General features: G+C 40.3%; 1 protein-coding gene across 4 annotated transcripts in view; it reads left to right on the top strand.

The window, feature by feature from the left end:
- The first annotated feature begins 123 nt into the window (after nt 1-123).
- The window catches only part of CREB5 (cAMP responsive element binding protein 5), a 389,564-nt gene continuing 378,375 nt past the window's right edge, over nt 124-11,312 (top strand). For 2 of the 4 annotated variants that reach the window (XM_014537001.1, XM_014537003.1), the window contains exons 1-2: nt 124-183; nt 651-1,524. In XM_014537001.1, the coding sequence (XP_014392487.1) occupies nt 1,471-1,524 (54 nt within the window). In that variant the 5' untranslated portion in view covers nt 124-183; nt 651-1,470. The other 2 variants (XM_014537002.1, XM_005862956.2) reach the window with 2 other exon arrangements.

Below are 11,312 nucleotides of genomic sequence, written 5' to 3'. Positions count from 1 at the left end.
CGCCAGCCCCGCCCCTTCTCCCACCCCCGCGCGGACCGCAATGATTTAGAAGTTCAGGAATCCCACGTGACGTCACCGGGGGGGTGATGTAATGCACTCTAAATAGAATGTATTGTAATCTTTGCTCAGTCCAACGTGGTCCCTTCAACCGGGCTCTGCTCTTGCCTTCTCCACACTTGTTTGGTAAGTTCCTAAAAATACGGCTGGGCCACTTCTGGGGCTTTTGCATTTGGCCACTTTTGTTGCACTTGCCTAGGGAGCCATCTCGGGAGTGTACTTGTTTGCAGGGGTTGGTTCTTGGCAGCAGCCTTGAGGTTACTTGGTCCAATGGGCAGGTCACAGGGCAAGGAGTAGGAAAGATGCGAAGCATTTTTTTTTTGGAGGGTGATCTGTGTTTGTACCAGAGGGAAGTCTGGCCCCAAATGCCGGTGAACGGACTGTGGAATTCTCCTGTGTCCTGAGGCCAGCCCAGAGACCCCACGTCTTGTCCATCCCGGAGCGCGTCTTGGTGGCCGGGGCGCCATGCGACTGGAGGGATGCTAACGTGGAGTGAGCAGTGTCCGCCTGGCGTGCGTGCGTGTGTGTGAGCGTGCGTGTGTTTCCCTAACACGGGGAACAGTTATGAATCGGGGGTGTGTGTTTGCCTCCAGAGACCTGGCAAGGTGCGGAACCCTCCAGAAGTGCGGTCAAGCGGTGGCAGCGGCGGCGGCAGCGGAGACGGCGAGCCAGGAACCTCCCCCCGAGTCCCCAACCTCCCAGCGATGCGGTCGAACCCTCGGAGAAAGTTTGCAAACTTCCAGCGGGCGCGGCGAGGACGCCGGGTCACCTAGCGGGTGGACAGGCGGGTGCGCGGGGGCTCGCTCCCTCCGGGGTGCCGAGCCTGCCGCTGCCACCTCTCCTGCAGGGCTGCCCGCGGCCGGTGGGCACACGGCCCTGGAGAGGAAGTCGCTCTCGGAGGGCGCTCTCGGAGGGCACTTTGCTCGTAGAGGCTCTGGGCGCGGAAGTCTCGAGAGTGGCCAGGCTCTGCTTTCGCTCCTCCAGCCGCTCCTGCCGCCCTCAGTTCCATGCTCGCTGGCATCACTACCTCTTCCCCGCCGCTGCCCCAAGTGACAGCTGCCGCTTTTGCCGCGGCGCGGGGGCAGTTCACGGCTGCGGAACCTCTACGCCAGATTCTCCGGGGAACCGCTTAAACTTTTCACAAAGTTCTTAGAGGGGCAAAACGTGTGAAGGAACCAAGGAGATGTCTCCCGCCGGCTGTATCCCGCTTCTTTGCCAAAGATTTGTTGGGGGGTGGGGGTGGGGGGATGAGCTAGATAAAGCCCAGACCTTGTCATCCCCCTCCCCAACTTTCCCTGAATGGGTGCCGCCCCCACTTGACGCTTGTTCAAGGCCAGGACTGGAGTGAGCTGCTTGTATATTTTGTCAGAGTCCGCAGAGTGTGTTTGATTTTTACTTTTCCCTCCCTCTGACATGTGTCAAGGAATAAAGGCTGGATGCACATCCGTTACGTCATTCTGCTGGCCAGTAAGTGTTTGATTAACAGCTTCAGATATTCAAGGGTTGTGGGGGCTTAGAAATGCTGACAAAGCAACTCTGCTTTCCACCCCCAGCCCCCAACATACTTGTACAATCGCCAGTTCCCTGGGCATCTTTATTGCCCGCTCCTCCTGGACCCTCCTTCTCCGCCCCCTCTCCCGCCCACACCGTTACCACTCTGGCCCCGCCTCCGCCTTTTACTGCGTTTCCCCGGGCGATCACTGTCCCTGGAGTGTGGGTAAGAGCTTCTGGTGTCTGAGGGGAGCATGGTACCTGATCAGCACAGGCACAATCTGGCCTTTTCTATTATTTAAGAAAGGCACCAGCGAGCCCTCTTCTCCAGGGCGAAAATGCGCAGCCCTGATCGAAAAGGCATCTCAGGAAGTGTTTAGAGACATTATGATAATACTGTGTCCCTGTGGTGACTTAGGAAAACAACACACCCATTGCAAACAAAATAATTTTACATAGCGCCTTTCTCCAACTGCTCAGTGCAAGAGAGAAGTAGTGAGGATGCTGACTAAATCAAATTTAGCTGAAAGGATCAAGATTAAATGTTTCATTTCCAAAGTGAGGGAATGAGCCCTGGAACCCAAAGTACCATGTAATGAATTGCTGTGTTTTTTTCTCTTAAACCTTCCATTTCTATATTTAATGAGGAAGTTAAATACCTAAGTTATTGAATTGAGTCAGAACTAAAAACAACTATATGTGACATGCTTAAGGGATAAAAGTAAAAACTCTTGGGGTATGTGTGGAGTAGAAATAAAAAAATTACTCCCAGGGTTTTGGATGAAAGGGCCTGTGGGTTTGGGTGCTTTCTGATTTGGAGTGGGTCAAAGCTAAATAAAGGAACATTTATATTCTGAGTATGTGGGGTCTTCTTGAAGGACACATGTTTGGTTATAATCAGATCTACTGTCTTCAAAGTGAAAGCCATGCTATAGAGTAGGCATTTGTGAAACTCCTGTCTGGGGTCTAATTGACAATCCTGCCCCAAGTTTGGGGCTGTATTTATTATTTATTTCCATCTAGAGATGAAATAGTATAACCCTCACAAAATGCATGTGCATCTAAATGTTAAACTTCTTGTTTGTGATGCACTGACCTAAAGGGAAAAATGGCCTGGGTCAGGGACACTGAAGAGTGTGATTAATGATCAGTGATTTAGTGATCAGTGATTAGTGGTTTTATTCAAACTGTTACCTCTGACCAGAAGCACACATCAGAGGATTAACAGGCTCTTTAGATAAATGCTCATTAGTGGAAGGGGAAAGGCAAAGATAATAGGCATGCACCCAGGGACAACTTTCGAAGAAAATCATTCCCGTCTTCAGAATAATAAGCTCTATTAACAGAAAGCCCTTTTAATTTAAAACTTGCTTTTATCTTGTAAATCAAAGTTAGATGTAAAAGTTTGTAGTGCCATTATAACCTAAATTTTCCCATATCCTCTACATGTGGATTATCTCAGTAGTGATATACTTTTTTATTTAAATAAACAATTGGACCTTCGGAGCAGCTGAACCCTGACAAGTCCTTAACTCCCAGGGTTTGAAGGTGTCCCCCCTTTTGGAATGGAGAGTGCCGCTTGCTAACTAGATGGCGCACTGTTATTTGGCGTTCTGTGCTGTGCAGTTCAGGAGCCTAAGCGAGCAAGTAGCTGCTTGCGAGGTGTTCTTCAACACTTACAACAAAGTTGATTCTGTGTAGGGTTGGAGGCTAGACAGTTCTACAAGTTTTTAGTCACATTTTCCATGTTGGTTAAATCTAGGGAGTTAAAGGCTACTGGAAAAATTAGTCTCATTACTAAAAGAAACGTAGAGAACGAGGGAGGAGAGGAGGTACGAGAGTCCAGGAGGTACCTCTGAATTGCAAAAGTGATTGTAAAATACCAGACCTGTTCTTTTTTACTAAGGGCTAGTTTCACAATCTTGTGTCTGAAATACTGAGGCAAATACTCAGGTTTATTGTCTTCCTAATCTTGCTGGTGAAAAAAGAAGTTACTAGAGAGAAAGGAAGAAAAAAACACACCTTGATTTGGTGACTGCAGGAAGCAACACGTTGCTGAATTTATTCTACAGATAATGGTAAGATGCTGTTTATTATGCTTATTAAGCAGAAAGGGAACTTTGCAGTTTGGTTAAATGAAGCCAGTCTTGTTTTTTCATAGATGGAATTCAGAAATGGGATTCATCTTTTGCACTGAATATTAATGTTGCTTTTGTCAGTTTCCTGGGACTTGGTAGCATTTTGTGTGTGAGGGTGTGTGTGTGTGTGTGTGTGTGTGTGTGTGTGTGTGTGAATAAGACCATTATTTCCTGGGTAAAATAATGTTTATGAGCATGTTTATGTATCAGGTAAGAATTCCCTTATTCTATGAACTTTTATGAATCACTATAATAAGTACTTAAGTTTTAATAAGGAAAGAGTTCTTAAAAAGGGAGCCTAAAAATTAAAAATAAAGCAAACAAACAAAAAAAAGATTCTCCACATTCCAACCTAGCTGTGTATTCCATGGAAGAGGGGTGCTAACGACTGAATATCAGCTATTAGTTTAGTTTTAAAACTGAGAAAACAGTGAAAGAACTCACCTGTGCCTCCCTATAAATGTTCCCATTTTCTTTGCTTGTAGCACTTAAATAAATCTGTTCTTTTGAAATCCTGACTGATATAGCGATTTTTATTTTCCAACTTGACTCAGAGTAAACACATTTGCTCAATTGATAGTATCTTCAAGCCGACTGTTTTTAAATGTAAATTGCTGATATCCATAAATTGCCTGGAAATTAGAAGTCAGCTGTGACCTCATGTAGTTTATATATGAGCAGATAGTTTGTTAGAACATTCCCACCAAAAGAGTGAAAACTGTGCCTTTACTTCTGTATCTTTGTGGTATTGCTGCTTTTTTTGAATAGGTGGTTAAATGAATGGTAGTTTGTCCAGAGACTTTTCCTTCATAGCTTTTCAATGACAGTGAATTGAAGATTTTCATGATAACTACTTGTCAGTTTTCCACACCACAGGTTCAAAACCAATTAGTCATGGACTTTCCATGGCTATTTGTACTGACGTCAAGTTCTTGGTCCCCTGATTTCTTATTATAATTTACTTTTTAGCAATGATGTATCACCGTTCTACAGCTTTTCCCTAGCATTGGCATTTGCTTCTTATTAAGTTGAAAATTATTTTGTGTCTTTGGGGGTGATGCTGGCTGGATCCCTAAGATGTGAACTTTGTATTTGCTGTTGGTTTTCTTCTGGTTGTGTTGTTAAATTAAAATTAGGGATTTGAGTGGACTGATTATTTTTGTCATCTTTTCTTTTTTTCTTCTTCTTCACTTCAAAGCATTGCTGTTAGTCACAAAATTAATGTGATCATGCTGGTGTTTCCCATCTATATGCTTCTTTTGCTTCTTACAAATTGGATTTCTACAGCAATTTAAGATCTTGTTTTAGAGGCAGTTTTCTTGGATGAAGATGGAACAATGATCTCAGTCAATTCATTATCTTGTCCAGCTTGACTACCAGCTGTATTATGGGAATCAACCAATGCTTTTATAAATTAGTGTTTAAAAATTCAAATCTAGGGCTATTTCTCTGAATCCTATTTGAGAAAATTATACAACTGAGATAGGTAATAAATGTGTGTGTGGGGACAATAGCCTCAAATATTTAAGTGTGAGAAAGAAGCACCTTTAGATATGCTAAGAAGACTTAAAGAACTTTTTTGTGTTGCTATTCATAAACTAAATAAGCTATATTGCAGCATTACTTTAAAAAGAAATGCTGGCACTTTAAAAATGACATCATGGTTAATGTTTTCACTAAAGAGTTCTTACATTTTGGATTAGGGAAAAAATGGGCAATTGGTGTTTTTTGATGATCCATTAGTATTGCTTTGTTGGGAGAGAAAAAGAGAGAGACAGACAGAGGTTGAATACTTTTACAAATTTCTAGATTATGGTAACACTGTTTCAGAAACAAGAGCAAAAACCTGATGCTCTTTTGAGACTCTGGAACTTTCAAAATAAAACTTGTAAGTTTAGGATAAATTCCTGAATGTATAAGATGTTACGCTGACATTTCATTTCTTTCCTCCATGCTCACTCTATTACCCAATTATCTTTTCTGAGAAATAGATTAAAGTTCATTTCACACTTTAAAAATACATATTTTCATTGCTTGCTTCTCTTTCCTCAAGGTTTACATTTCTAATCTCTACCCTAAAATTAACAAGGATTGAAAACTACTATGTTGGTGTTTGTCTTGAACTAATTTTAGAGAGTAAGAGTTCCTTTCGGCCTAGGCATTCTGATGGTGTGATAGAAAGGCTTGTGGCATATGTAGAGCTAGAGCTGGAGCTGGGGGAGGTCTTTTCACTCATAAACCAACCTCTTCACTGTGAAGAACAGAACCTAAGGCCTGGTGGCATTCACTGGTTCACCCAAGGCCCAGAACTAAAGAACAGAATGGAGCCTAGAAGCCCAGTCTCTGCGTCCAGGTTGGTCAGGTTTTCTTTCCATGAGCCAGGCCACTATAAATGCCCTTGTCACAAATAAAACACAGCCAGCCCATGGCTTTGGATCCCTGCTCTTTTCAAGCCTTTGATCACTAACCTTTCAAAGACAATTTTTAAAATCAGATATTTTGAATAAATGCCCTAACCATATAAATTATAGTCTCTATTCTGTTTATTCTTACATATCTGTGATGTTAATTTTTCTAATATTGGCTTCCTTATTTAAGGGTCATTCTTCTTCTTCACCATTATTATTAGACATGACTTGTTAAAACTACACCATCCAGATTTCATTTGAGACTAAAACCAGGCAGAACTAAAAATACTCTAAAAGATCATTTCCGAATAAGGCAGTAACTTTTTTTACTTCTCATCTTTTCTTTATCATCTTTGAGGAAGAGATCTGAAAAATTATTTAAAGTTAAAATCAATAATCTTTGTTTTAGTTGAATAGAGCAACAAGTGTTTTCACTCTGGCAGATGTACTTCTGCTCAGGATCCATCTGTAACTTATTATCTTCCCAGGTTGGTGTATAGGAATGAGAGGGTTTAGAGGTGAATATTACTACATGAGAAGTGAGTTGAGTCTGGAAGTATGCTCTTTGTGGTTTGACTGGCAAAACCTGACTAATCATAGCTAATAGAAATCATGCATGCAACATAGGGGGCTCCAGAGCACCAAACATTTGATTTAAGATGACATTTAGGTTATGCCATATTTAGGATGGGGAGCAAGAATATCTTAATAGAAATCTTGAATGCATCTACTGTATGTGTGGTTTGGCCTGGTTGGTAGGTTTTCTTTCCAGCTCTTTGCATGAAGGCTTTATATCAGAATTCAGGTCTTTTTTCTTCTTTTATTGCACTGAGGAGCCCTGTGTTGCATGATTTCTCAAATATAACACATTTCAGCCAGTTTTATGCAAGTCGCTCTCTGCTGGCTTCCCAAGGAGGGGAAGCCACATGCAACAAAAAACATCTTTGTTGTTGTTTTTTTGAATTGGCTGGTTGTTAGAAGAAATACATTTTGTCTTTATTTGCCAGATCTGGTAGGGCCATTTTATTTTATCAAAACAATATTTTCTTCTTTAAGTAAGCAGTGATGCTGTTTGGCTTCTAAATGATCAGTTACTAATCTGATCACCAGAGGGTAGAAGGTATTGAGGCCAAAGTCCATTTCCGCCAGGGTACCTAGGTGTGACGTGGTGCTCCATCATGAAGAGCCTGATTTGCCTCACTGTAATGACAACACTGTCCAGAAAAACAGCCCTTCTGGGAGAAAATATAATATTATAGGTTCAAACTTCTAAATTCCGCAGAGAGGCTGATAATGTGCTGAAGATGGCTCTTTGAATGCCAGGGTTACTTATTAAGCTACAACATGGTAAAACATTCACAGGCCAGAACTTGACCATCTACATCTTAAAAGCCTTAATAATCCTTTCCATCCCTTCTCCGAATTTTCTTTATGTTAATGTTTTTCTAGATTTATTTTTTGACACCCATTCTTGTTACTCTGCTTTCATGAGTAGTCCTACAATAACTAATCAAAAATATGTGCACAGTGGAGAGGGGATGTTTTTCCATAAGGGAAATAGATTTTAATATCAAATCTTAGAAGAAAAAATAGCAAGACAAAGAGAGAAAGGTTAAAAATCCGATTGATGGCATCAGGGGCTCCGCCATGCCCAGCTCTGCAACGAAGTGGGCTATGGCAACAGGAGAAGAAGCCTAAGACCGGAAGAGGGGATCAGAGTGCTGCCTTGAACTCAGTATGCTTTTCTGCCTCAGTTTCTTCATTTGTAATAAGAATTTTGGTCTTGACCAGCACTGTTCAATAGTGGGAACCACATATGCCAGCTGCATATGTAATTTTAAATGTTCTAGTAGCCACATTAAAAAGGTGAAAAGAAACAGGAGAAGTTACCTTCAGTAACACTTTTTATTTAACCCAGTATATATGAAATATTATCATTTCAACTTATAATCAATATTAAAAATTCTGATGAGATGCTTTATGATTTTTTGGGGGTACTAAATCTTTGAAATCTGGTGTGTATTTTTCAATTACTACACAATTCAGACTAGTCACATTTCAAGTGCTCCGTGGCCACTTGTAGCCAGTGACTGTGGTATCAGGCAATGCAAATATGTATATTCTGTATCAGTGGTTCTTAATCTTAGCTGCCCAGTAGAACTACCTGTAGAGTTTATTTTAAAAACTAAATCACAAGAGGGGGATATCTACACCCCCTTGTGATTTAATTGGGGTAGAGCTCTCGGCCTCTGTATTTTTAAAAAGTGTTTCTAAAGTGTAGCTAGGGTTGAGAACTGCAATTCTAATTGATCTCTAAGGAATCTTCTACTCTGTGATTCTATTTGGAAAGGGATTGCAGTATTGCATTCAGAGTTCAAGGGCAGTAAATGGTTGTTATAGATGTGCAGCATACTACAAAACACATTTAAGAAAATATTAATAAAAATTAAAATGTACAGATTGCTTAATTAAGAAGGTAGTTCTTTGTACCTCACATGAGCTCAGTTTTGTGTAAGTTTCAAATATGGATGTTTTAAGTGGTTTGCTCCCCTCAAAAATCTTAACTTATGGTTTGCTTTGCACATAGCCTCTTAGAAACCCTCCATTTTGTAAATGGTCAAGATTGACACATTTCAGTTATGTTGCTAATTTGCTGTTTTTGCCCCAAATACTACTTGCCTTTAGCTGTTTTTGGAGGGAAATCTTACTCCATTGGAGACATTTGGATTCCCTTGTGTTTCTTCCCTCTAAGCTTTTAATAAGCTTTGTGTCATTGCACCGGACAAACTTGCCCTTTGCTCATATCAAGATGTTAGTTAGAGCCCCCTAGACTTAAGGTGTTCATTCTATTTGACATCCCTTAAAATAGTAGAAGAATCAATATTTCTCAATGCACACCAGAATGTTTTTCTTTAATTATTTCTAACAATAAACCAGCTGTGCATTCACTAAAGGATAAAAATAATCATAGATGTAAAGAAATAATTATTTCCAAATTGTTCACCTATTGTCTTTTGAAGTCAACAAACAGCATTGCTTGTGGAGGGGAGGAGACCTCGGAGAAGGTCCTTGTGATTTTATGCTGCTGAGAGCCTCTGCATTCCCGCATTCATGAGTCATTTCACCCGGAACCTCTCTCCTTATCACAGCAGTCTGTTTCCAAGTGCATGTCTATCTGACCATGTGTTTTTCAACATGACTTAAAACCATGTTTAGGTACAAAACTGCACATTTCTTTACATTTTGAGATGCTATTTGTGCTTTCTGTAATGTCATTTATTAGAAGAATTTACCCTCCATTTATTAAGATGCAGCTTTAAGTCCCATTTTATAGATGGAGAAGCTGAGGGGTTGACAAGGCTAGGTAGGCATCATGTTTGTTAATAAGAAGGGTGGTCAGTGTGAAAAAAGAGCTCACATTTATTATAAGCACTACTCTGGGTGGCTGCCAGGTGGGAATTTTCCAATTGTGTTTATTATTGCATTTGCCTGGAATTTATAAGTAACATGCTTTCTGATGATTTTCCATGCATGCATTATTTGCATTTAAATTGTTTCTCTGCTAATAATTCTTGGGTCCCAGCTTTAGGCTTCATGTACTTGGATTGATTAACAAATACATATGGGTATATCAACCTCTTAATCTGGGATCTGTCCTAAATGTTACATGAGACATCTGTTACAAACCTGTGTTTTTGGTAGAATGTAGGGAAACTTTTCTCTCAGGCAACTTTGTGATCGACTGTTAGAGGACTTTGTGACAATGAGATTAAAGATTTAACTTTTTCAACTCTTTTGGGGGTTCAAAGTAAAGGGGTTTTAGGTATTCATTCACTGAGCAAGATAGATTCTAGTTCTAGCTCCTGAATTATCTTTAATAAAATACTTTGGCTTTTGTTATACCAATGTACTGTCTTCACACTGGGCCTGAGCCATCTGCTTTTGAGAATTTGGTTTTTGTTTTCTCGTAATGATGATTAGGGTTGGACTTAGCCATTTTCAGTTCCTATCTGCACCTCTATGTCTTCAGTGGGTGAGATAAAAGCGAGGATTAAACATGCAGTCTGTGGCCAGTGCCAGGGAGGGATTACTTTGGATCCTTTTGTAAGCATTATGTTAAAGTTAAAGCAATTTTAATATTCACATATATATGTGGTTATGGTGGTTAAGCTTGCACATAAATAAAAACCTTGGCCAATGAAGACCAGAATGTTACTAGAATATATACTTGTAAATGTGCTTATCATTTTTTTGAGAATGCCCATAGATAAAATGTTCCTCCTTTTGAGCAAATCTATTTGTCATATTGATTTAAATACACACATTATCAATTAAAAGATATTACAAGTTTTAAAAAAATGTGAGTCCATGTTTTAGACACTCTTCTTTTCTAATAAGGCCTGTCTAAGCACACACTGTTTACGATTTCATCTCCCAGCTTTGCAAAGCCAGATGACTAACAACCACCATTCTTAGTCCCGAGCTGGTGGACGTCATCAGACGATGTGTGCAGTGTTTTGGCACCATGAAGCAGTGTGTAATTTGAAATTGTACTTTTTGCTAAATACCCATGCTAATCTCCAACCATTCAAAACACTAAGAAAACAAAACAGCGATGTCTGCCCATTGGATGGAGGCAGCATTGGCTCAGAAGCACTCACAAAAACCAGGGAGGAAAAAAATTACATGTAATTACTTGGCATGCCCTTTGGAAGGGACATTCTTAAGACAGACTGGTTCACCACTTAACCCATGGTTCATTTTTACCCTTCCCCCCTAAAGCACAAAAACTATAGCATCTTTAAAAGGCAGGCAGTAAAAGGATGCTTTGTCTTTTTTTTTTTAATTTAGTACATATTTTAGGAAGTCTCTTTAGGAAGCCTTGTATTCCTTTACATAGTTTTAGTCATTTAATGCTTATTTTTAAAAATAGAAATTCTGGAGATTGGTTGCATAACAGGGTAAAGATACTTAATACCACTGAACTATCCACTTAAACATGGTTAACATGGACAATTTTATGTTAGGTGTATTTTAGCTCTTTTTTCTTTTTTTTAAAAGGAGGGATAAGGTTTGCTCGTAGGCATTCCCCAGATGGAGAAATAGAATGTATGGACCACTTGTTCAAAGTTAGGTGTGGCAGCTGTCATGCCTTAATGGGAGGAGCAGAAATCTAGAGAGGGCTTTTGTATTTTAGGCCTGGCAGAGAGGTGGGGGT

The sequence above is a fragment of the Myotis brandtii genome, unplaced genomic scaffold (assembly GCF_000412655.1).
Source record: "Myotis brandtii unplaced genomic scaffold, ASM41265v1 scaffold17, whole genome shotgun sequence".
Classification (NCBI taxonomy): Eukaryota; Metazoa; Chordata; class Mammalia; order Chiroptera; family Vespertilionidae; genus Myotis; species Myotis brandtii.
This window is presented reverse-complemented; position numbering and strand designations above follow the sequence as displayed.